Below are 27,920 nucleotides of genomic sequence, written 5' to 3' on the forward strand. Positions count from 1 at the left end.
TTTGTTGTTGTCCAACAGTACTCGATCAAGCATTTCTTCGATCTTGCATTCTTGAGTTTGAGGTGGTGGATTTTGGTAGTAAGAGTTCGAGTAGCTCTTGCTTTTGTTGAAGGGTTTTTGAAATTGTGAACTTTAGTTACTTCTTTGACCATTTCCAAGGAAGTTTCTGTTTCCGCTCTGGTTTCCGAATTTCTGGAATCCGGTACCTCCGATGTAGTTCACATTTTCTTCTCCTTTCGTATCTGCTACTTCTCCTTCAGCTGAACAGACTTGCTTCCTAAGAAGCTCGTGCACCACATCTAACTTAGCACTTACTTCGTCCATCTGTTCCTTCCCGATAGAGGCTACAGACTTTTTCCGTTCAGAGTCAGTGTTTTTGGTGCTGCTGCTGTTAGCAAGGTTTTCGATAAGTCTCACAGTTTCCAACGGATTCCGAGTAGTGAAGTTTCCTTCACTCGCCGTATCAAAAGCCATTTGATACTGTAAGGCGAGACCTCGGAAGAAAGTGCTTAGCAGCTGCACTTCGTTAAATCCGTGGTGTGGACAGTCTCGCTGGAAGAACCTAAATCTAATCCACGCATCTTTGAAGGACTCTCCAGCCTTCTGCGAGAATGTGGAAATTTTGTTCCGAAGTTCTTCAACGCGCGCCTCATCGAAGAAGTTTCGTAAGAAAGCATTCTTGATGTCGGTCCAGGATGTTAAAGATCCTCGAACCGTTCCAGATGGTTCATAGGATGCTTGTGCGGTAACCCAGAGTAGGGTATCTGCGACACGAGAGTGTAGTATTGAGGCTTCAGCTCGAAATTCTGCTTCTGGATCTCCAGAAGTCGAATAGCTGATCTGTTGGAATAGTAGTCATCTGGGCGATTGTAGTCGGCCAGTGGTTTCGATCGCGCGTCCTCATCTACAGGTTGAGCAGCTCCTGTAGCATCAGCATCAGGGATTACAGTCCCCTGAGCATCTATTTTCTGACCTGTTGCATTACGCAGATGACCGGCCTGGTCATACAGTTTTCCGTTCTCGTCCTGTGTTTACCATTTTTGACGACACGGTATCGATCGACATACGCGGTGTAGTATCGATCGTTGTCGAACGATTAGGATCGATCGACGATGATGGTCTGGTGTCGGTCGACGGTTGGTTGTGCGTATCGATCGACAACGAAGTGGTTGCGTCGAGCGATGTGGAACGTTGACCTCTACAAATTGTGCGTTCCAAATGAGCAGGATCGTCTGAGAACAGCCAGTCTTTCTCCTTGTTGCTTCTGGTACCGCTGGACATGCACCTGAAAAGACAAGAAAAGATTATTAGAAAGGGGGTAGAGAAAAGAATAAGAATCAATAAAACAAAATCTAATGGCGATCAAAGCTCCCCAGCAACGGCACCAAATTTGATACCACTCAAATTACCCTAAGGAGTGTTACTCTCATCAAAATAGGTTCAGATGTAGTACTTAGGGATCGAATCCACAAGGAGCTAGGGAACAATTAAATCTAGTGTTTATTAATTCTAAAGGTTGTAAATGTTCAAATGAAATAACAATAGTAACAAGCGAGTAAATAATAAATGTAACTTGGTTGGAAATGATATTAGATGCAGGGCCACTATTCAGGTGTTGGAGATTATAATACCTATAGATGCCTAACTGTTGCATGCATGATATATTAGAGCTCAATCGCTTAACTCAGTGATCAGCTGTCGCATGTTTCACTGGTTAACAGACTAGATCTCGTGTCTCAACGGTTAGTATGTTGACGACGAGAGAGTGTCGATCGATGGTCTATTAAGACGTCGACCGATACACTTTTGCCAACGTCGATCGATAGTCAGTTGAGGACATCGATCGACGGGTTCTAGCCAGGCCTATGCGCGAGTATGATATGCCCTATTAAGATACTAAATTGGCGGTTAGCCCTCTCTAGCAGTCCTAATATGATAGATAGATGTCAGGATGGGATAACAAGGGTGCTTGAGTATGCAATCCTATGATCAAGTTCTAGTTAGCAAGGCTAAAATAAGCAATGAATACAAATCTATCATGAATATCAGAACAAGGCAGATCTATAGTTTGGGGCTAATTCCACAAACCTATCTGAACCCTGGATCTAATAATTGAACTACTCAGACACAGCAAAGCAATTCATAACAATAAAGGAATATAAACTCATAGTATAGATGAAAAGAAATGAAAACAAGGAGTTCCAATCACAAGTAATCTTCTCTCCCAAATGAAACTTGTAACAAAACTAGATCTAGAAAAGCTCTCTGCCGTCAAAACACTTAGGCAGTATATATTCTACTAGGTTAAAAACTCGTCAGGGCATTTTGGTAATTTGGTTTGGCCTTGGGTTTTAAGTCTGCTGAGTCCAAAATGTCGCGTGTCTGGTGTCTCGACATCGATCGATGGTACTTGTGTACATCGATCGATATAAATCTTCATCTGTCGAGGCATCTCCAGGTATCGATCGTCAGCACTGATGCACATCGATCGATTATTCTTCCTCTCGTCGACCTCTACGTGGTCAGCTCGGGTGAAATGTCCTTTAAGCTCCAAAATGCTCCAAAGTCATAGCTTTACTCCGAAATGCACATGAACCTGAAAACATACCTAGAAGAGTAGAAAACATAGATATATATATATAGTAAAATACTTATATACCATGGACAAAAATGAGTCAAATCCAAGGTATATCAGCCTTCTTCTCTATATTGAATTTATTGGGTTTGATGTGTATCGTTTTGGATTTATTGGATATGATGTGTTGCACATAGTTTTTAAGTTTTCTTCTATAATTTCATTGTCTTTACTCGTCTATTTGTCTTGTCAAAAACTTACTCTAAGGGGGCGACTGGTTTTCCCGCTACCACCCGCAAACGAATCACTCAAATCGCTCTAAACCGCTTCAAACCGATCTGAATCTCATAAATTCAAAAGCTGTCTCCAGCTAGCGTTTGCGGTTGTGGGAAGGTAATTTTTTTTCTTTTTTTTAAAACAATATATATACAAAAGTAAAAATATTTAATAAAAATTTTAAAATTGAAATTATGAAAATATTAAAATATATCTATTATATTTTAATTAATATTATAAAATTTTATAATAAAAAAAATTTCAATAAATTTTAAAAAATTAAAATTATAACTTTCTAAATATAAATTTTATATTTATTATAACTTTATGATTTTTGATATTTTTATAATTATATTAAATGTAAATATTGTTAATTTATTATTTGACTGTTTCCGCATTTGGTAGTTAACCAGTCATAAGTCACCCGCAAACACACTAATTTTTAACCACAGTACCAGTCGTACAAATCTCTTAAAACCGCTAGAAACCGCAACAGCCCGCATCTAAAAACTCCCGGAACCGCAACTGCAACCGCAACCACTGCGTTTGAACCAGTCAGGCCCTAAAACCAAAATAATTGTGACATGAACATTTATCATTTTTAAGTTTTGATTTTTCGTCTTTGTTTCACTCGATCTTTATCTGATTTTTCGGTTTAACAAAGTATGAAATTGTATTTTGGAACTATTCGACAATTCGACACCTTCCCATGGATCTGTTGGTACATTTGGAAAGCAAAGAATGACAAACTCTTTAATGAGAAAGTCGTATCCCCGATGGACACCCTCCAACATGCGTCCCTCGAGGCAGAATGTTGGAGGAAGGCTAACTAACAGGAGCAAGAAGATGAGGATCAAGATGACCCTCCTACGATAGAGTTTGAGATAGTGTTCCCTAGGATATCCCAAATCCCTATATGTCAAGTCAATGCATCATGGATCGTTAATGGCAGTGTTAGTGGCTTAGGGTGGAGTCTTAAGGATCAGATGGGTTCTACGGGTATGCGGTAGGAGCCTCTCAGATTTGCATGCCGAGATAGAAGGTTTACTCTGGACAACCTCATGTATGAGAGACATGGGGACTACTTCGATATGTTTCGAGACGGACTGCTCCGATCTAGTGGACATGACTACAAATCCGATGGATTGGCCAACTTTCGCCACAGAGATCAAGATTCTCCAGAGGCTACATGAAGATTTTGAGGATGTGAGTCTTATTCATATTCCTCGAAATATGAATGGTCGAGCGGATGCGTTGGCAAAAGAGACTAGAACCAGAGGCTACATTTTTTCCCATATAGATCAGATACGAACAGACGGAGGTGCTCCCTGGAGAATCGAATCGTCTGACCACTACTTGATCTAACTAAAAATGGGTAGTTGATAAAAAAGAAAGAAAGAAAAATGTATTTTGGAACCGAAAACCTAATTAAGATATGAACCCCAGAACTATATTGGGTTCAACAGTTTTTGGAAATGTTACTAGACCCGAACCAAAACCGACTAATTCCAAAAACTGACGTCTAAGTCTAACGTCAGTTTCTTTGTTGCTGATCACAACAAACGAACTCTAACGTCCTAAACAGGCTTAGCCATCGCCATAAAGATAGGCTCTCGTACATAAGGCAAGGATAACATAGCGCGCTATACAAGAAATCCAAAATTTTGGTCAGCACGTCCAAAAGGCCTTTGGAAATAGCTCGATTCTTACCAAGAAAAGTCATACAAGCCGATAACACTTCGGGGACTTCAAAACGGTACTAATCAGGATGAAATCGCAAACTGCCAAAACGAAAGCCGATAAGTCATCGTAAAGCCTTAAGCCGAAAATAAACCTAGGTCTTGCTTTAAACCCAACATCCCTGGTTTCTTACATCTCAAAGGAATAGTATCAAAACACCGATACGAGATCCCAAAACTTGTTTCTTCATTTTTATCGGTACATTTATGAGTCTCCATAAAAAAATTCGAGTGTTTACATCTTGCGCAACGGCTGGTATGATGATCGTCTGAGCGACATGAATGAGATGACAACTCAAACCCTGTCCTTCTAACTCCTAAAAACGGTAGTTCTCTCGATTTATAAAACCGTAATCATATAGATTCGAGCAAAATATTTTTAAAACACCCTAAAACGGGCAGGGATTCGAAGCCACCAATGGCCAGTCCCGCAAACACAAATACGGCCGCCCTTGGCCAAAGAAAATAGCCTCCAAGGCTAGTCTCGAGGCCGACAAAAGTCCAATATAAAATACCATCGATATCAACACGCTCGATAATCACTGCACGATAGATAACTAAACCGTAAAGGTCTCATTGGAAAACAAGGTCAAAAGAACTTTAACTCCAAGACGAACTACGAAAAACTTGATCCCTTTTAAAAAGGGTACGTAGGCAACCTTCAAAAGGCGCAGCTCCAATCTTACCGCGTTCCACTCTTTTTAGAGTGAACATACCACTTTCAACGGACCTTTTCAACCATTAATTCCGCCCAACTTACCTAACCTGTCTTACCGCTTGCAAAACATCATAAAAGTTCTAACGAGCTGTGGGGCTAACTATTGGGGTCAAAATTGGTCACGACGAAATCAACGCCTGAAAGTCCCTGGAAAATATTTCTCGGAACAAAAAATATCGTATAATTTTAAAAGAAGTTATACGACAAGTTATCGAATTAGAAGATCCAATCTCTTCGACAAACAACTCTTGGGAAACAAACGACAAAATGGGAAAAGGGCTTACACACACTTTCCAACTGTCCGAATCAACCAAAGGAAATCACTTCAAGCCGGGACAGCCACGACCCGCTCGCCATATGGCGAGCTGGGCCAACAAAGACCCACTCGCCACATGGCTATCTGGTATGTCTAAGACCTGCTCACCATATGGCGAGCTGGTCCGTCCAGGGCCCGCTCATCATATGGCGAGATTGTCCGTCCAGGGCCCCGCTCGTCATATGGCGAGCTGGGCCAACCAAGACCCGCTCGCCATATGGCGAGCCGATATTTATAATCCCGCTCATCATATGGCGAGCCGTGACTGCACCTTATCAATTTCATGCACTATCATCTCGTCTTTGTCGCTTGCTCCTTCGAGCCTCGGCTACATTGTCTCTTGTTTCATCTCGATTGGAGTTACCGTTGAAACTTTACGATAAAACCCGTAAAGGCTTGTTTTCTCAATTAACGATAACGGTTAACTTAACACCATAGTTGTCTTGACTATACGATTGGTTTTCGCTATTTCGTAAAACCAACATCGTACGGAAGGTGATTTCTATGAAAGAAATTGTAAAAACGTTTTAGTCGAAAACGACCCTAAGGGTCTAAAACGCGGTAGAAGCCCACTTACGATTTTTATGAGAATCGGCCCAAAGTCACCATGACGGTTTATCGAATATTTGTGAAAGAAGATAAACGACAAACAACTCTTGGGAAACAAACGACAAAACGGGAAAAGGGCTTACACACACTTTCCAACCGTCCGAATCAACCAAAGGAAATCACTTCAAGCCGGGACAGCCACGACCCGCTCGCCATATGGCGAGCTGGGCCAACAAAGACCCACTCGCCACATGGCTATCTGGTATGTCTAAGACCTGCTCACCATATGGCAAGCTGGTCCGTCCAGGGCCCGCTCATCATATGGCGAGATGGTCCGTCCAGGGCCCCGCTCGTCATATGGCGAGCTGGGCCAACCAAGACCCGCTCGCCATATGGCGAGCCGATATTTATAATCCCACTCATCATATGGCAAACCGTGACTGCACCTTATCAATTTCATGCACTCTCATCTCGTCTTTGTTGCTTCCTCCTTCGAGCCTCGGCTACATTGTCTCTTGTTTCATCTCGATTGGAGTTACCGTTGAAACTTTACGATAAAACCCGTAAAGGCTTGTTTTCTCAATTAACGATAACGGTTAACTTAACACCATAGTTGTCTTGACTATACGATTGGTTTTCGCTATTTCGTAAAACCACAATCGTACGGAAGGCGATTTCTATGAAAGAAATTGTAAAAATGTTTTAGTCGAAAACGGCCCTAAGGGTCTAAAACGCGGTAGAAGCCCACTTACGATTTTTATGAGAATCGGCCCAAAGTCACCATGACGGTTTATCGAATATTTGTGAAAGAAGATAAATTTCAATTTTGAGGATAAATGTCAAGTTCGAATATATATGTCAAGTTTCAAAGATATAATCATGAAGATCGAGAAAAATGGAACATTTCTGCGAGAAGATAAACTCGACTCGGGGGGGGGGGAAAGGAAAGCCAAAACTGACCTAGGAGGAGCAAATAAGGGATGCCAAGGTGAGAGGCGCAAAATAGAATTCTTTTGAGACTCTAGAACTCTCTGCACTTAGAAACCTTAGGTTTTATTCTCGACAAGTTCGGTTTCTATGACTTGCAGTCATACTAGATGAACTCGCCCTGGCAGTTCAATCTCTTGTTCAAATCTTTTTAATTGAACTACGTTCGACTTGATCCTTGAAAGGGGTATGTAGGCAGCCTTTCACAAGGTCCAGTCCCAAATCTTAACAAAAACTTTTCGTATTTTTCATCAATTGCTAAGCGAGTTGCGGCCACTTAGGTTTTTCTCGGCATAGGTGGTAGTGCTAGCAAACCTAGTCTCGTTTTACTGCTTGTGTTATACGATTTCCTTTGTAAATTCATTCCTAGCCAAATCTCCTTTACGCAAATTCAAAATAAAGATCTATTGTTCGTTTTGTCATCGTTCCATTTTTCCGAATTTATTTGGTCACTTGTCGTTGGCTCTCGCAGATATTCTGGACCTCAAGGAAGGTAGGGTTTTCTTTGCTTTCCTCCATCCATTAAAATCTACGGTGTGAATTTCGGTTCCCACAGTCGTAGTACAAAGTGTCTTTGAAAAAGGAGCCAATCAAGAAGGATAAAAAATTTCCCTGTAAGATATGAACTTCTGCCCCCGTTTGCATCCCGAGGAGTCGGTACGGGTGAGGGTGGGTTTATGTTACCAAGGCGAGCTTTTGTACAGCTTGTTCTGAGATCACATTCGCTGAACATCCAGAGTCGACCACAAGACGAAAGACTTTGCTTTTCATTGTGCAAGTGGAGCTGAATAGTGACGTTTGTTGTACAGCTTCACTTGTCTTCGGAGCTAGACAGTTGCGTTGAAGCATAAGGACTCTGCCGGTGTCACATTCACCTGTTCTTCGTCGCCATCATCAAATTTTCTGTTTTATGTGTCATATATCGGGTCTCCAACCATATCTTTATCACTAGCTAGTAGCCCGCATCGACCATAGGTTAGCGAGGCTGCCAGTTGATGTCCACTTTCTTCACATGTAAAACATCATAAGGTGTTAGGGCGATGATAGACCATGGATTTGACCCACTTTCACCCATGGTTTATCGGTGTTTTTACTACTAATTACTCCCTCTGTTCCTTAATATTACATATTCTAGGAAAAAAATTTGTTTTAAAAAGATCTATGTTTTACATTTTCAAGACATGTTTTATTAACTAATTACAAATTTCAAAAAACTTAATTGTTCTTACTGAATTTTTATTGGCTTAAAATTATGGAACAAAGATAGACACAAAAAATTATGCAAATTTAATGTGTTTTATTAAAATGTGTGAAAAAGGTAGAATGTGCAACATTAAGAAACAGAGGGAGTATTATATTATAGAGTCTATTTATTATATTTATAGGATCAGGAGTGATTGGGAGATATGATGATTTTGGAGCATTTTGGAGATATTTGGAGCAAGCACCCGAGATGACCATCGAGCTCGACCATCGGTCGATATTGAGGAACAAATAGCGATCGATGTTAACATCAGAACATCGATCGACAGCGAAGCGCGCAGAAAGCCCGTTTGATCACAGCCGACTTGAAGCCCAAGTCTTCACCAATTTACAAGATTACCCCTGACGAGTTTTAACCTAATTATATAAGCTTTGCCACCATGTTAGAGGCAAAGTGTGTTTTCTTGTGTTTCTTGTTTTACTATTATCAGCAAAAAGTTTTTAGGATTTTGATAGATTGGAGAGAAGATCCAAAGTTATATTTGTGATTGGAACTCCATTGATATCTTTTACTATTCTAATGAAGTTTTCTTAACTAATTGCTGTTATGAATTGCTTTGCCATGTGTGAGTAGTTTCATTGTTAGATTATAGGGTTTATGAGGGATTAGCCCCAACTATAGATTGTTAAGTTGTGATAATATTCATTAGGATTGTCATTAATGTCTGATTCTAGATTAGCTACCTAGAACTTGGCCTAGGATTGTTAAATAAAAGCGATAGCTTCATTCTCATCCTTAAACCATTCTAATTGAGCTAAGATTCTTGATAGAGTAAGGCGAGAGTTGATCTAGTGAGCTTAGTGGGCATCATTCAATCCGCGCATAAAACTTAATTATAAGCGCGTAGATCGATATCCATACTGGATAATCAATCGACGGAGTGAAAGGTGTATCGATCGATATCCCTATATGATAATCGATCGACACTTGCTATTGATCGAACATTCTTGTTTGGGTCATTAGATATAGTTAATAGACAAGTCCAGAAACGCGAGAGCTGATTAACTTGTTGTTTAGTAGTTGATCTCTACATTATAATGCATGCAACTCATTATGCATCTGTAGGATTATAATTCCAAGTTTCCTGAATAAAAACCCTAACTCTAGCTATTTACTTATAAGCACCAAAACCTCAACCAATCAATCGAGCAATTACTTGCTCAATAAAAACTGCAAATTTACATTTTAATCATTAAACCATCCAACTTAACAAATCCCATTAGATTTATTAGGTTCCCTATCTCCTTGTGGGTTCGATCCCTAAGTATTGTAATTGAACCTCTTATTTGATAGAGTAAATTAATTTAAGTGATATCAGGCGAGATAGTCGTGGTTCTATTGTGGTTGCGACGGTTTATGTTGGTTGAGGGTGTGTATTGCGTGCGTAGTGTCGCGTCCAGTCGTATCCTCCGTGGTGGTCATTGAGTTGCATTGTCTGGAGTTGTTGGTCCATTGATTTGTGCAGAATCGAGTTTGTTGTTCAACGAATGCACGAGCTTTAGCCACCGAACAAGGATCAATTTGGCGAAGCATGGTTTGAAGCTGAGGATGAAGACCGGCGAGGAACCTCTCCACGAGTTTATCTTTAAAATCATGAATATCCACCCAAGTAAGCATCTGATAGATTTCATTCTCGTAGTCTTCAACAGAGTGAGAACCTTACGAATGCTATGAAACTTCTGGAACAAAAGAAGCTCGAAATTATTATACATAAAAAAAATTTCAGCATATGTTTCTTAAGCTTGTCCCATGAGGAGATCTTTTCTTTTCCTCGTCAATTGCAGGAACGATTGAGTTGATTCCACCAAGAGGCGGCATGACCGCATAATCGAGTAGTAACAGGAGAAACTTGTATGTTGTCAAAGACGTCTTTGAATTCAAGAAATTCATCAACTATTACGAGCCGATCTAGGAGGTCCTCAGGTTGTGCTCCACCATGAAACTCGGGAATGTCGAGTTTGATGCCTGAAGCCCATCGAGCGTCATCCCTATTTCTGTTCTAATGACCACAATATTGTTGCTGGTGCCGGTTGTTGACGTCGTCGCCAAACGGATTATCAGCATCGGATTCGTGATCTTGTTCTTCAAAATCAGCATCGATCGACAGGCTACGAGGGCCTTGGATCGATGACAAGAAACCTGTGGAGTTACTTCCTTACACAGCAGCAGAAGTTGACAAGATCACTTCCAAGATCTACACTTCTCTAGACACCATGGAGGAACGACTTGACAAACACTGCGATGACATCTACTTTCCATTCGATAACAAAATCAGTGGACTAGACAACCACGCATAATGGCTACAGAAAGAAGTCAAAGCCATTCAGAGGCAACTCGCAGCTCAACATCAGATATCAGCATCGATCGACAGGACACTAGCGAAATCGATCGATGGCAACTCGCCGAGATCGACCAACGAACACATAATAGCATCGATCGACGCCGAGTCTACACCAATCGGCGAGCAGCTGATACATAAGACAGTAGAGTCAATGCAAAAGGAACTGACAGATCTTTCAGCATACGCCTATGACAACATAGGTTGGCACCAGGTCAGCATTGACAATGTTCAAGAAAGGCTACAAAACATCTCCAATGTACTTGAGAAGATGGATGACAAATGGACAAGAATTAATGAGGCCACAAGAAGTTTCATTCCATCTTGGTCCAGAATGTGTAGAGATGACGTGGATGCTTGCTTTCCAACAAGCAGCTGTTTCTCCACACAATAGCCAATCACCACCACAGTCAAGCTAAGGGTCTGACTGGTTCAAACCCAGCGGTTGCGGTTGCGGGAGTTTGTAAATGCGGGCGGTTGCGGTTTCTAGCGGTTTTAAGAGATTTGTACGAGTGGTACTGCGGTTAAAAAATGGTGCGTTTGCGGGTGACTTATGACTGGTTAACTACCAAAAGCGGTAACAGTCAAATAATAAATTAACAATATTTACATTTAATATAATTATAAAAATATCAAAAATCATAAAATTATAATAAATATAAAATTTATATTTAGAAAGTTATAATTTTAATTTTTGAAAATTTATTGAAATTGTTTTTATCATAAAATTTTATAATATTAATTAAAATATAATAAATATATTTAAATATTTTCATAATTTCAATTTTAAATTTTTTATTAAATATTTTTACTTTTGTATATATATTGATTTTAAAAAAGAAAAAAAATTTACCCTCCTGCAACCGCCTGCAACCGCCCGCAACCGCAAACGCTAGCTGAAGCCAGCTTTTGAATTTATGAGATTCAGAGCGATTTGAAGCGGTTTAGAACGATTTGAGTGATTGTTGCAAACCATCGACAACCGCTACCAACCGCAAAAGCTGCGTTTGCGGGTGGTAGCGGGAAAACCAGTCGCCCCCTAAATGACTATAACCAAGCGCTGAGTGGGAGGCAACCCACTATTAGGTATTTTATTTAGGTTGTATTAGCTACCATTTATTTACTTTCGTTTTATTTCTTTCAGATTTAGGAGACCCAAGTAGGAGGACCTGAATATCGGCCGACGACGAGACGTAGACATCGTTCGACATAGACAACCACACGACGATCGATGTAGCACTTACACATCGATCGATATCTAATCCGGCCAGATGTATCTTTCTTACTTGTTACATTTCGTACATCATAAACTATTCATCATAAGTCCGGCTAAGTTACACTGGAACAGTGTAATTTAGGTCTGGGGGAAATTTACTGATATAATTTATTTTATTCTTATGTAAAAAGGAATTTTAATAAATTATGCTTAGCTATTGAAAATATGGACTATAATCTTATATTGATTTAAACATGAACATCTAACCAATCTTTAGCACCATTTTAGATTTACTAATTGCAGATAGCACTAAAAATGCTAAAGCGGATCAACCTATCAACTACACACTTGCCTTGAACCGTATGAAGTAACCAAAGCTGATTTCCAACACTAAACCTGACATAACCGCTTGTCTTGGGGGTTGGTATACATGGGATCGAATTCTTCAGACAGGTCTGGAAGGTAACGCCTGGTTTAGATTATTTATCACATTCCCTCTCTCTAAATTTCGACCCTAGATTAGTTAGTGAGTATTAAAATATATATATATATATATATATATATATAAGATCTATTGTTTAAATATGATGAGTAATATTACGTGTATACGCAGACCAAATAACCTAATGTGCACACTACCACAATCGAATGGTATGTCGATGTAACACTTTAGGATCGAATCCACAGAGACCAACTATTACACTTTATCTTTATGGGATCAATATCAAGCTAAAACAATATGGAGGTTTTAAAGTTGATTTCGTAACAAGCAAGTAAGAAGATTAATTAAAGATTTCAGATGATTAAAATGCTAGCCTAGGGTGGTTTGGTCGGGTGTTAAGCAAGTGTGAGCCAAACAATTATTCAAGTTTAATTAAGAGCAAGTCTAGAACTCGGATCACTCAAGTAGAACAGCCCACTGTCGTGGAACTGCCCCCTATGCTGATCGATCTTGATACCTAAACTCTCGTTTGGATCAAGATGCGACAGCAAGCAATAGAGATCAAGTCCGATAGGTTCACCAAACACCCTAATATCTACTTTCGCTGATTAGGGATGCTAGGCTCATTCATAACAGATCTAGAAACCTATTACACGGTTAATGAACAGGTTAGACCTAGGATCTAACATTAAGCGGCCAGATTAATGCAAGCATTAAGAACAGTTATGAATGAAGACAATCAATGGTTTCACTTATCTATGTTTAACTCACGGATCTAACACCCGAACACCCTAGACTAAGCAAGTTGACTACTCAGCCATGAACAGAGAAAACACAGAGATCAATTCTGAATAAGACTTCATGTAAATAAAAGAGATAGAAAGAGGGTTCAGGATAATCTTCTCTATGGTGAGAGAGATGGAGCCTTCTCCCTTTACAATCCAAAAGCACAAAAGTCTCCAATGGTTTTCTTCTGTCTAGAATTAGCCTCGTATGATAAAGAGAAACAGAAAATATGATATATCAAAGCCACAGGCGGCTGGGAGAGAAAATAGGGATAATTAGGGCAAATCCCGTGATGATTGTAGTTTCCTTAAAAATCTCTGCCGCTGGAACACTCACTCGGAACAGTCACTCGGGTTGCTCTGCTATCCGGAACAGTCATCAAGACTGTTCTGCGTGAAAACTACCAAATTGCATTGTTTTCTGTCTCTTTTGTTCCAGCTGGTCCATCTCCCATCCAATGCAACTCCAGACCTGTAATGACTCCAAAAGGACTAGAAAGACTCGATAAAGACTTGAAAACCAATTTAAAAGCATATATACAAGATGTATAAAACACCATATATCAATTCCCCCAGACTTAGATCCTTGTTTGTCCTCCAACAATGTCAAGTATCAAGAACAGGGAGAAAGGTTTGAAAGTGTGGGAACTCTCCTATTCTCAGCAACCATACTTTAACCACGAATCTCTGAACCATACAAGCAGTAAAACTAGGACAACACACCCTTACCGGAACCCCACTGACTGCTGTTCAAAAATCGGCTCCATACTCTTCATCTCAAACCTGAAAAAGCAACACTATCGAGACAGAACTCCCTACATTCATTTAAGAGTAGCGTGAGCTTCTCATCACATACATCATTCAGGGTAGACGGTCTAGGTGTGGAACCGTCTATTTAATGGTGGAGTTAAGAGTGTTTAGGGGCTACCATTTCATTGAAGAGGATGCAGGATATCACACAAAATGGCAAGAGAGGATAGATCCATTGATGTCCATAGCCTCTACTCGTTTTTGCTCTATTTGGTGCGACTGTTCTGATGACGGAACATGCAACTTATTGTTCTGCTTTCCACTTTCCTCTACACACTCTTCAATACTTGGTACCAACTTCTTGCTCGACCTTTCCAGTGGCTCCATGTTTCTTTTCTTTCTTCCCTTTCTCCATCACATAAATCTCGTTTTTTTTTTTTTTTTGAAGACTGATATTGTAATGTGACGAAGAAGGAGGTAATACATGATCGTTCTGAGTGCCACTGGTGGTTCTGATTTCGCGTTCATTCTGGTTCTCCACCCCTGCTCTTGCGCAGTTCATTGGTTATGGAGCGGTTGCTCCCTTAATCTGCTTGTTCTCCTTTCTGACATAATTTCTGCAGCAGTAACGAGTAGGAGGCTGCGTTGATCCTTTCCTCTCCGACCTTTTTGCACATATCTGCACATATGACACTGAAAAACAAATGCATGAAGGTGGAATAAAGGCTAAGGTGCAGGGTGGGAACTAGCTAAAGATGAGCTAGCCACTCAGGATCAGCAAGATGGATAAAAAAGATAAGAAGTCCTGAGTGTGTTCTCGTTTCCCTGATCTAATGCCCATAACAAGAAGAATTTCAGTCAAGATTAGGTTCAAGTAAGGTGGAGTTAAGTCTACCCAGTGTAACCTGATCGGCTGAGAACTTCTGGAGAATCAAGTGAGATATGTCAGGGTGTTCCAGGTCCACATGTGTGTCTTTCGCCAATGCTAAGGTCACTGAATAAGATAACTAAAGCACGAGGTGGTTAGTGATCAACACAGAATAAGGTCCTAATTCCCACAAAGTTTTGACTGACTCAATAAAAACTTACTCAAATTGACCCAAAAGAAAAACAAAAGAAAGAAACGAGTTAGTAAACGACGAAAACCCTCCCCCAGACTTACTTCACAACGTCCCTGGTGTGAAAATAAATCACACAGAAGCAGAAAACAAGAATAATTTTTTTTTTTTTTTTGGGTCGAGATACTTACCTGGCGCGGAGCAGCCTGACAGAGCAAGACGCGGTTGCTCCGGTAAAGGATGCTCTGGAATTAGAGCAGCCAGCTGCTTGCTCCAGTCAAGGGTCTCGGATTTTCTGATTTATAACCTGAGACTCAACCAATTAAAAACAAAAATAAGTAAAAAGAAAATTCTAATGTTAATGACACTTACCAGTGGGTTGCCTCCCACCAAGCGCTTGGTTTAAGTCTCTAGCTTGACTTGGTGACTGGGATCAGTCGGGTTGAGCAGGAGGGCTTGTTCCAAAACAAGCTCCACAATCAGACATGTTCAGCTCCAGAACTCTGCTCAATAACCCTTTCACAGCAACTTTTCCTTTCTCCTTCAGCTCATGTGTGATAATAGCTCTGACTTTAGAGAAAGATTTAGAGGTACCCTTGCACTTTATCTCATACTCAATGGAGTTCCCATCACACTTGAGAGGTATCAAAGTCATTGTAGGATCTCCCTTGACCCTTTTCTTCTGGACTTTCTGTTTCACCCTTGAATTCCCTCTGATTTCAGTAGGATCAGTGCTAGAATCTTCATCAGAGAACAGCCTGCTCTCACCCTTATCACCATGCTCCTTCTCTGGAACAACCTTCAGCTTTTCTACATCAAACACTGAGATGCGAGAGGCGTGTGATGAGGAAGATCTGGTGGGTACAGCCTTGTAGAAAACTTTCTTGTTGATGTTGGAGAAGCAGACTCTCTTGTTGGGCATATCGATGGTTGCTCCAACAGTAGCCATGAATGTCCTTCCAAATATCAAAGGCATCTCATGATCCTTGTTCATCTCAACAACTTGGAACTCAGCAGGAACAATGCATTCCCCTACTTGAACATGAAGGCTGCGGATGGTTCCATATGGGACTGCTCTGGAAGAGTTTGCAAAGGTCAGGGTCAGCTGAGAACGCTCAACATCAGCAATACCCAAATCGTCTACAATAGCCTTTGAGACTAGATTCACACAAGAACCAGAGTCACAAAGAGCGTCCTTGAAGGTTGTTCCTGCGATAGAACATGGGAAAACAAACTTTCCAGGATCATCAACCTTAGGCAATACCTTCAGTGCTGGTGTAGACAGTGCTTTGGTATAGAGGACCTTGATCTCCTCTTGAGTCTCTCTACAGTTTTTAAAGACTTGGAGCAATGGACGAATCTGCAGAGCATCTTCAAATGCAAGTTCTTTAGGAAGCCTTCTCACCATCTTGTTAAAACCTATCAGCTGCTCTTCACTAATGGGATCCATCAGATGTTTAGGTGGAATTGGATAGGGAACCTTGGGAACATAGACTCGAGATGGTGGAGTCTCAGCAAGTTCGCTAGGAGCAGTCACTCCAGAGCTAGCAGACTGCTCTGCTCTCTCTTCTGCGCCTGGAGCAGTCTCAGCGAACGGCTGCTCTATTGCATTACAGTGCTCAGTCCTAGGATTTTTATCAGTTCTTCCAGGGAGCGTCTCTTGTTGCCTCTTGACACTCTCAGCTGTTTGAGCAAGCTGAACATCGATCTTTTTTATGTGGATCGCAAGATTGTCATACTTGTTATTCAGCTCAGTGAACATGTTGCCCATCCTGGTGTCTATTTCCGTGGTTACCTGATTCAACGCCTTGGCCTGAACCTGCTGACCCTGCAACAATTATTGCATCATCATACCCAGACCCTTCAGCTCATCTGGTTGACTGTTCCCGTTAGCTGGAACAGCTTGCTGATTGCTCTGCGGTTGTCGCTTGTTCTGGTTCTGAATATGCCCGGCCGTAGCTTGCTCCATGTTGAAGACGTGCCCTTGGTTGTTTTTCAGTAGCTGATCAACCTTGGTAGTCAGCTCATCTATTTTCTGGGTGTCAGAACTGTTCCCTTTCTTGGAGCAATCACTCTCCTCTTTCTTATTAGCTGAGCTAGCAGCCATGTTCTCAATCAGCTTAAACGCTCCATCAGTGGTTTGAGTCATAAAGTCTCCATTGCTCACAGATTTTAGAGCACCTTGGTATTTCCAGTCCACTCCATCATAGAAAATGTCCAGGATATAATCATCATCAAATCCATGGTGAGGACATTCTCTGCGATAGTCATTGAAGCGCTCCCATGCGTCGCAGAAAAGCTCATCAGTGAGCTGTCTGAAGGAGGTGATCTTGTTCCTCAATGCAGATGTTCTCGCCTTAGAGTAGAAATGGCTGAGAAACGCTGATCGGACCTGTTCCCATGAAGTGAGAGAGCCGGTAGGGAGAGAGTTCAACCACCGTGCAGCTTTTCCATCAAGAGAGAATGGAAATAACATGCACGTGATGTAGTCTGGTGGAACACCATTCACGCGAGTGAAACTGCAGACTTTTTCGAAGCTCTCAATATGCTCCATTGGAATTTCTGTAGAGAGACCAGAGAACACCTTTCTCTGTACTAGACCGATCAAAGCAGGCTTGATCTCGAAGTCCTGCCTGGTGCAAGGTGGAGGAACAATGGCAGAGCGCGTAGTAGGGATGTTACGCGGAAGGTTTCTCTGCCCGATTGGAACAGTCTGCGCCTGTTGTTCCTGCTGCGCGAGAGCAGCCTGTTCAGCAGCATCCTGCTGAGCTTGGATGGTCTGCTGCATTTGTTGCATCTGCTGCTGCATGAGTGCCATAGCCGCAGCGAGATCATCCTGATTGGCGTGATCACCCATAGTGGTGTCGGTTTGCCTTGGCTGTTGACGATTTGTTCTTTCTAACCTTGCTAGCTCCTGGTTGGTAAATGTAACTAACTCTCCTTGTGCGTTTCTCCGAGTATGTCTACTGGTCATGCACCTGGAACATTAGCTGCAACAAAAAGGATAAGGCAAGTTAGAGGTCTTAGACTAAATAAATAACCGAAAAATAAAGGTAAAAAGATGGTCCCCGGCAACGGCGCCAATTTGATATTACGTGTATACACACACCAAATAACCTAATGTGCACACTACCACAATCGAATGGTATGTCGATGTAGCACTTTAGGATCGAATCCACAGAGACCAACTATTACACTTTATTTTTATGGGATCAATATCAAGCTAAAACAATATGGGGGTTTTAAAGTTGATTTCGTAACAAGCAAGTAAAAAGATTAATTAAAGATTTCAGATGATTAAAATGCTAGCCTAGGGTGGTTTGGTCGGGTGTTAAGCAAGTGTGAGCCAAACAATTATTCAAGTTTAATTAAGAGCAAGTCTAGAACTCGGATCACTCAAGTAGAACAGCCCACTGTCGTGGAACTGCCCCCTATGCTGATCGATCTTGATACCTAAACTCTCGTTTGGATCAAGATGCGACAGCAAGCAATAGAGATCAAGTCCGATAGATTCACCAAACACCCTAATATCTACTTTCGCTGATTAGGGATGCTAGACTCATTCATAACAGATCTAGCAACCTATTACACGGTTAATGAACAGGTTAAACCTAGGATCTAACATTAAGCGGCCAGATTAATGCAAGCATTAAGAACAGTTATGAATGAAGACAATCAATGGTTTCACTTATCTATGTTTAACTCACGGATCTAACACCCGAACACCCTAGACTAAGCAAGTTGACTACTCAGCCATGAACAGAGAAAACACAGAGATCAATTCTGAATAAGACTTCATGTAAATAAAAGAGATAGAAAGAGGGTTCAGGATAATCTTCTCTATGGTGAGAGAGATGGAGCCTTCTCCCTTTACAATCCAAAAGCACAAAAGTCTCCAATGGTTTTCTTCTGTCTAGAATTAGCCTCGTATGATAAAGAGAAACAGAAAATATGATATATCAAAGCCACAGGCGGCTGGGAGAGAAAATAGGGATAATTAGGGCAAATCCCGTAATGATTGTAGTTTCCTTAAAAATCTCTGCCGCTGGAACACTCACTCGGAACAGTCACTCGGGTTGCTCTGCTATCCGGAACAGTCATCAAGACTGTTCTGCGTGAAAACTACCAAATTGCATTGTTTTCTGCCTCTTTTGTTCCAGCTGGTCCATCTCCCATCCAATGCAACTCCAGACCTGTAATGACTCCAAAAGGACTAGAAAGACTCGATAAAGACTTGAAAACCAATTTAAAAGCATATATACAAGATGTATAAAACACCATATATCAATGAGTCTGAACATGAGTTGGTGGCTAAAACCATTAAGGCTTGATTCATAAAGACTCAAATGAAAGAGTTCGAAACGGGACTTGGAGGCGGCAATCTTCAAGGCTCGCTTTCGCAAAGAACTCTTGGATATAGGTCAAAAAGAAGTGAACAGAACTTGGTGGCAACCACCATTAAGTTTTGATTCATGGAAGCCTGTCCAATCTTGGTCACTGATCCTGCAATGGAAGCAGACTTTGACTCAAGAGAGAAAATTAGAGAGAGAGAAACTAAGAACTAACTTTTACCAGCAGCTCCAGATACCTGTCTGAAATCCTTGCATCATGTGATCGATACTCCCAAGGTAAAGCATTCACTTTATATTTATGCTAAGAAATGAAATCAGTATAGGGAATGTCATACGTGAATTGATGAGTTGTGTTATGTTAGAAATGGTTGCTAAGCTAGGATATTGCATAGTGTGCTTTTGTGATTAGGACTTTTTAAATGTGGTTGCAAAATTGTTGAGGAAAGATTTCTATGTTTTAAAATCTTAAATCCCCAAATATTTTCAAACCTCTTTCAGAGAGACTGCCTGTATGTTTTGCTTGAGGACAAACAAAAAGGTAAGTTTGGGGGAGTTGATATACCTTGGATTTGACCCATTTTTATCCATGGTATATAGGTGTTTTACTATATATATCTATGTTTTCTACTCTTCTAGGTATGTTTTCAGGTTCAGGTGCATTTCGGAGTAAAGCTATGACTTTGGAGCATTTTAGAGCTTAAAGGACATTTCACCCGAGCTGACCACTTAGAGGTCGACAAGAGGAAGAACAATCGATCGATGCGCATCAGTGCTTACGATCGATATCAGGAAATGCCTCGACAGATGAAGATTAATTTCGATCGATGTACACAAGTACCGTCGATCGATGTCGAGACACCAGACGCGATATTTTGGATTCAGCAGACTTAAAAACCAAGGCCAAGCCAAATTACCAAAATGCCCTGACGAGTTTTTAACCTAGTAGAATATATACTGCCTAAGTGTTTTGACGGCAGAGGAACAGAGCTTTTTCTAGACCTAGTTTTGTTACAAGTTTCATTTGGGAGAGAAGATCACTTGTGATTGAAACTCCTTGTTTCTATTTCTTTTCATCTATACTATGAGTTTCTATTCTTTTATTGTGATGAATTGCTTTGCTATGTCTGAGTAGTTCAACTGTTAGATCCAGGGTTCAGATAGGTTTGTGGGATTAGCCCCAAACTATAGATCTGCCTTGTTGTGATATTCATGATAGATTTGTATTCATTGCTTGTTTTAGCCTTGCTAACTAGAACTTGATCATAGGATTGCATACTCAAGCACTATCCCATCCTGACATCTATCTATCATATTAGGATTGCTAGAGAGGGCTAACCGCCAATTTAGCAGCTTAGTAGGGCATTTCATACTCGCGCATAGGTCTGGCTAGAACCCGTCGATCGATGTCCTCAACTGAAAATCGATCGACGTTGGCAAAGGTGTATCGGTCAACGTCTTACTAGACCATCGATCGACACTCTCTCGTTGTATGCATACTAACCGTTGAGACACGAGATCTAGTCTGTTAACCAGTGGTACATGCGACAGCTGATCACTGAGTTTAGCGAACGAGCTCTAATATATCATGCATGCAACAGTTAGGCATCTATAGGTATTATAATCTCCAACACCTGAATAGTGGCCCTGCATCTAATATCAATTCCAACCAAGTTACATTTATTATTACTCGCTTGTTACTATTGTTATTTCATTTAGACATTTACAACATTTAGAATTAATAAACACTAGATTTAATTGTTCCCTAGCTCCTTGTGGATTCGATCCCTAAGTACTACATCTGAACCTCTTTTGATGAGAATAAAACTCCTTCGGGTAATTTGAGTGGTATCAATTCATCTCAGTCATTTTGCAAGAAGCTCATGACCGTAAAATGGGAGGTCACTCTGGTGTGTTGAAAACAGTAAAGAGGGTGCAGTGTTCTTTCTTCTGGAAGGGAATGTACAAACAGATTCAACAATATATCGCTTTGTGTGCTGTTTGCCAAACACACAAACACTCGACACTATCACCAGCCGGTCTTCTTCAGCCATTACCAATACCAGAGTTAATTTGGGAAGATATCAACATGGATTTCATTGAGGGATTACCTACATCAAACGGGTTCAATCTGATATTGGTGGTAATTGATCGTCTCAGTAAGTTTGCTCACTTTGTGGCTCTCAAACATCCGTTCTCTGCCTTAGACGTGGCCAAGAAGTTCATTGCGGAGGTAGTAAAGTTACATGGATTTCCAAGACCGTGATCGTATCTTCTTGAGCTTTCTAGTCTGAGGTGTTTCGCTTAGCGGGAACAACATTGAAATACAACACGGCTTTCCATCCACAAACTGATGGTCAGTCAGAGGTCTTAAACCGTTGTTTAGAGACTTACCTGCGTTGTTTTGCGTCGTCTCATCCAAGAACTTGGCACTCTTACATGGTGTGGGCAGAACTCTGGTATAATACTACATACCACAAGTCTATACAAACTACTCCGTTCAGGGTTGTGTATGGTCGGGACCCTCCTCCTCTGTTATGCTTTGAATCTGGTTCCACAACGAATTTCGAACTTGACAAAGCTTTAATAGAACGAGATGAGGCGTTGGATGATTTGAAACAAAATCTGTTGAGGGCGCAAGAGATTATGAAGAACCAAGCTGATAAGACTCGAAGAGATGTGGAGTTTTCAGTCGGAGATATGGTTTATCTGAAGCTACAGCCTTATCGACAAAAGACTGGTGCTCGTCGTTTTTTGTCAAAAGCTTGCTGCAAATTCTATGGCCATTATAAGGTTATTGCTTGAGTTGGCCAGACGGCACATAAGCTTCAATTACCGAATGATGCACGCATTCACCTTGTCTTTCATGTCTCTCTGTTGAAGCTCGCGTTGGGACAGCATGTGTAATGTAGTGATCTTCCTCCAGGCTGTTTGACTGTGGCTGATGATGTGATTGAACCAGAGGAAGTACTTGATAAACGTTACAACAGTAAAGGCGAATTGGAGTTATTGCTTAAGTAGCAAGGCAAGTCTTCATTGGCAAATTCGTGGCTGGGTTATCAAGAGTTCATTACTTGTTTTCCTGATTACCAGCTTGAGGGCTAGCTGGATTTCGTTGGGGAAAGTATTGATAGGTTCAAGAAGGTATATTACAGGAAGAAGGGAGGGAAAGAAGCGAGAATGGTGGTTGAGTAAACCGTTGAGGCTTCATTCAAATAAAGGAGTTATGAAACTTCTGTCTCAGGGAGAGGCTTTGCAGTTACACAACTGAAGGCAACTCTAGAGAGTATAAATAGAGTGGTAGCTTATTGTGTGATCTTTATGCTTTGATGATGAATGTATCTTTACTTCATAGTCGCCATGAGACTGGTGATTTGTAGTTAGTTCGTTATGAGAGCTTGAGTACTTATCACAATCAAAGTTGTATCTCTTTCATTGATTCAATAAAAAGCTACAAGTATTATTCAGTTACATAGATCTAAAGTCTATCATGTTTATGTGTTTTAGAAATGGGAAAATAGAAACAGAAAAAGAGTTCTAGTACACTAACAATCAAATAGAATAAGAAGGGAAGCCATAAAAGAATTCAGTCCATCTCAACTCTCAATAATATCCTCTTCGAAAGATAATAATCCTAAAAGAATTCCGTCTCAAAAGTAATAAACTAATAACAATGGAACAAACAAACGTCGACATAAAAATTAATGCAATGAACACCGTGTGGAAGAGTCTCGCTTAAATCACAAACCAAACGAGAACAGATCCAAGTACCAAGCTTGAAACCATCTTGCTTGCTCCATTCTGCAAGGACATAAGAGTTATGGATCAGCAATTCATTTGTACTGAATAGAGAGGCATCTTTGTATTATGTATACAACGTTATTATAATTTCATCATAATTTAATTGAAAATGAGACTTTTCAGTGAATTTATTAATCCAAGTTACCTCTAGAAAGATTCTCAAATTTAGGGGTCCTAACATAAAGTGTCTTCCAGATTGTGGAGAATTCGATCACTCACGCTTTTGAACTATTTAAATGACTAGAAACTCTTTGTTTTATGACTAAAATGAACTAGATCTTACTTTTTTGTCAATAATCAAATCTTTTTTTTTGAGCAACTAAATCTTCTTTTTAAATCAAATATTATTGGTCCGGACTTATAGACACATGAAAGTTGTTTATTGCCCACGTTCATAGTGTCAAAATCACGTGACTCCTGCACCCTGACTCGCTACACCTCGAGTTCGAAGATCTCGAGATAGATGTAGCAGCTGCAGCTGTCAAATGGTCCGTTCAGACCTAAAATTTGCTCGACCAATTAGAGCATTTCAGTTTTGGGTGATACTGGGTGGTCTATATTGGAATGGTCCAAACAATTGTTCAACACTAACAGATACCAAGTTTAAATGGGCATGCTCATGGACACCCAATAGTATTTATAATTGTTTTTCAATTATTATTTGATACATTTTACTCTCTAAAATTTTAAAATTATGTTTTATCTCCAAAATGACAAAATACTTTTTTTTTTCATGTCAAAACTATATATAGAACTATCTTTTCCGCCAAATCCTATAAATTATATTTTCCCGACAAATTATGCTTTCCCACAAAAATCAAAAAAAAAATTCTGCCAAAATCGAAAATTTACGTTTTCCACCAAATCCAAAAATTATATTTTCTTCCCCAAACAAAAAATGTGTTTCCCGCCAAAATCATGATATTACATTTTCCGCAAAACCAAAATTATGTTTCTTGCCAAAACTGAGAAATCATGTTTTCCTGCCAAAATCGTAAATTATATTTTTACACCAAAGCGGAAAAATTGTGTTCTTCCACCAAAACCGGAAATTTACATTTTCCCGCCAAAATTGAAATTTACATTTTCCACCAAAATTGAAAATTATGTTTTCCCGCCAAAATCGTAAAATTGTGTGTTTTTCGCCAAAACCGTGAAATTACATTTTTTCTTTAAAACCGGAAAGTTATTTTTTTCCCGCCAAAACCAGTAATTTACGTTTTCCCGCAAAAATTGTGAAATTGCGGTTTCCTTCCAAAATCGTGAAATTGTGTGTTTTCTGCCAAACCGTGAAATAACGTTTTCTAGCTAAAACTTTAGAATTCCATGAAAATTGTGATATTATGTTTTCCTGCCAACATTATAAATTATAAATTTTCTTGTTAAAACTATAAAATTATGTTTTTCTGCCAAAATTTTGAAATTATGTTTTCCATCAAAATCGTTAAATCTTGATTTTCCAATAGAACCATTTTTGTTAAAATTGTAAAGATATATTTTTTTTTTTGTTAAACTCCATGGACATCCATTGTCTATTTGGTTTTATCCAGTTGGACCATATACCAATTGATCTTTGTCCAATTAGACATTTATTAATTGGACGCATCCATGGTCGCCCAAAATGAATTGGACTGGGTTCATGGACACACCCTGTTGACACCTCAAGCAGCAGCAATGGTCCGAAAATAGGCAAATACATAACAGCGCGCTAGCATTTCCTTGCTAAATTGCGCTACTACTGCTTAATTTAGTGTAGACTAGAGTTCCTATGCTAAATTGCGCTGATCTTTAGTTAAGACCAGATTAAATCTAGTCAGAAATTATCCAATGGTACTTAGTGAACGAGTTTAAAAGTTAAAACATCTCAGATCTGAGACGCATTGTAGAAGATCTACTCGAAAGAAGGTTTTACGGACCTGGTCATTTGAGTCGGTGGAGGGTCCTGGAGAGAGGGAAGTGGTGCTTGGTCCGGGAGCATCAGTAGCTGGGGAAGGTGGGCTAGACAACGGAGATGAAGAAGGAGCGTCTGGCTTCGTAGTTGGAGCTGCAGCCGGAACCTGAGCGGGAGGAGATGCAAGAGGAGCTGGAGGAGGAGTAGCAACGGGAGGAGGAGAAGCGACGGGAGGAGGAGTTGCTGGAGGTGGAGAAGCGACTGGGGGAGGTGTAGAGACTGGAGGAGGAGTAGCCGGAGGAGGAGAAGTTGTTACGGGTGGAGGAGCTGAGACAGGAGGAGGAGTGGCTGCTGGTGGCGGAGTTGTTGTAGTCGGTGGTGCTGGTGTGGTGGTTGGTGGTGAAGACGGAGCTTGACCTCTAACGCTGGCGATGAGGACGATACAGATCGCAACAACAGCAAATTGTCGAGCCATTTTTTTCTGAGTGATGGTTCAGTGTAGGGAAATGTAAGCGGAGGAAAGTGAAGGATTTATTTAAATAGAGGAAAGTGGAATCATATAAAACGCAGATACATAGCGTCGTATTAAAGCTGTTTTATTGTAGTACTATAATACAACCCACGGTGCCATGTGAGAGTTGGCGGTGCTAGATCTGTTGACACGTTAGCTCGAATGTTATCGAATTATGTTAATGGGATGTCTATGAGTTGTATTTATTGGCATAAAGCTTCCAAGTTACTCTAATTTCCAAGCATGTATACCCAACTTTATCATAGCTGCTTAACTAAGTAATAACAAAAATAATCTGGATCTCACCGAATACACAATTATGGAAACCACCGAACACATTATGGAAAATGTCAATAGATTGGCAAAAAAGGGTGGCAAAGTTGGCAATCGAAAAACCAAAACAGATATGAATGGTGACCAAAGAATGGAGAGGAACAATGTATTCCTTAACATTTCTAATTTTTTTTATCATTGATAAGGAATAGTTTTTCCTTTTCATTTTATATATTAAAATAGAAGTCATGACTTCTTTTATGTGTGATTTTTTTTTAATTTGGACCATCACTTAGAAATTTTATTAAATGTATTTTATTAAGACTAATAATACATAGAATTTTTAAAATACTATAAACATAATATCTTTTGATATCTTTTCATTTTAAATATAAATATATTTATTTTAAAATTCTAATAAATCTGTTTTCAAAGATTGTTACAAGATCTTCATTTTAAAAATTATATTTAAATATTTTCACTAAATTTGAAATTAGTTTAAAATATTATTATACATTAATAAATTCTGAAAATGTTTATAAACTGAAAAATAAAATAAATCTGGAATATTTTATATATTATATAATCATAGTCAATCATATTAAAAGAAAATTATTATACTGAGCTAAATATAATAAAATTGTATTAAATTTATAAATTTTATTTTTGTAAGTATAAAATATTTATGTTCAAAAATAAAATCTAATATGTTGGTAAGATGGGTAAACATTAGCAAATTATATAATACATTATACATGTATAAAAATTAACATGTATTTCTTTACAGCGTATAATATAAAATCTTTGTAACTACTTTAATCATAATATATTTTCATTTTAAATATAATATATATTTATATATTATATTTTTAAATTATAATAAATCTGTGTGAAAATATTTTAACAATAATTTAATGCATTTTAAATTATTATTTATAAAATGAAAAATAAACAAATTATATCCTATTTTATCTACTTTATAGTCATGAACTCATGATCATGTTAAAATACAATTATTATACTTAAATAAATATGATAAAAGTATATTCAATTGATAAATTTATAAATTTAATTTTTATAAATATAAATTATTTATTTTAAAAATATAATATGATGATAGAACGGCTTAAAATTAGCAAACCATATAATACATGTCTAAAAATTAACATATCTTAGACTTTTGTATATACAATAATATATTATCTAAAATGAATAAGCATAAAAAGTATTACTAAAAAGAAATCCAGCTTTGAAACACTGGTCAAAATTTGGCATAAATTAAATACTAAATAATTTTCAAATATGTTTTCTCATGAATATATTAATTTCTTAATAACTAAATGCAAATACAATAAGATAAATATATAATAAGAAATGAAAATACATACAGTTTTAAACAATTGATTAATTATAACATGTAAATTATAAAATTATTGTATTTGAAATAGTTATATAAACATTTAAGTATATATGATTAACATTAAAAATATATACCACTAATGTTTAAAAACAATAATTTATGTATAAAAAATTGAAAACAAACACCCGCGCAGTTGCGCGGATCAAAATCTAGTCTATCTTATTAAAGTAGAAGTACCTAAATGTTTTGTTTGGCAATTTTGATAGTAGTAAAAAAAAATGCTGTTTGGAAACATGAATATCTTAATAAGATAGATTTATTATTTCATGCTTAAATCTTTTAGTTTACAATAAATGGACTTTTAATTTTCTTATATCTTTGACCCGTTTTTGTGTTGGTCCACCAATAATAATCAAATAATGCTCTTTGACATACATACAAAACGTTTTATTCCGTATCAAACCAAATCATAGAAACCAAAACTGAAATATTTTTTAACAGTAATATTTTTTAACAGTACCATTCTATGGACCTCTCTGTAACATAATACAGTGAAACATACATAGTTTAAATATATAAACAAAAGTAGTCGAACTAGAACCGTTAACTTTTCGTTTTTTAAAGTTTGTATATATTGTAAAATATGTAGTCGCGCAGTCGCGCGAATCAAAATCTAGTTCCTTTTATTGTAGAGAAATATAGAACAAACTTATTCCTCACTA

General features: G+C 38.9%; 1 protein-coding gene and 2 non-coding genes across 3 annotated transcripts; 2 read left to right on the forward strand and 1 right to left on the reverse strand.

Moving 5' to 3' along the window:
- The first annotated feature begins 529 nt into the window (after positions 1-529).
- On the forward strand, positions 530-635 carry LOC125576764. Its single transcript, XR_007315190.1, has one exon. It is a non-coding gene; the product is annotated as a small nucleolar RNA R71 (small nucleolar RNA).
- Positions 636-17,250: 16,615 nt separating this feature from the next.
- Positions 17,251-17,357, forward strand: LOC125576741. Its single transcript, XR_007315167.1, has one exon. It is a non-coding gene; the product is annotated as a small nucleolar RNA R71 (small nucleolar RNA).
- Positions 17,358-22,939: 5,582 nt separating this feature from the next.
- Positions 22,940-25,644, reverse strand: LOC106360938 (classical arabinogalactan protein 9). The gene is made up of 2 exons (XM_013800618.3): positions 25,080-25,644; positions 22,940-23,163 (listed from the first exon to the last, which is right to left on the reverse strand). The coding sequence occupies exons 1-2, from the start codon at positions 25,527-25,529 to the stop codon at positions 23,098-23,100; spliced, it is 516 nt and encodes a 171-aa protein (XP_013656072.1). The 5' UTR covers positions 25,530-25,644; the 3' UTR covers positions 22,940-23,097.
- Positions 25,645-27,920: the final 2,276 nt, after the last annotated feature.

This window comes from Brassica napus, chromosome A7, assembly GCF_020379485.1.
Source record: "Brassica napus cultivar Da-Ae chromosome A7, Da-Ae, whole genome shotgun sequence".
Lineage (NCBI taxonomy): Eukaryota > Viridiplantae > Streptophyta > Magnoliopsida > Brassicales > Brassicaceae > Brassica > Brassica napus.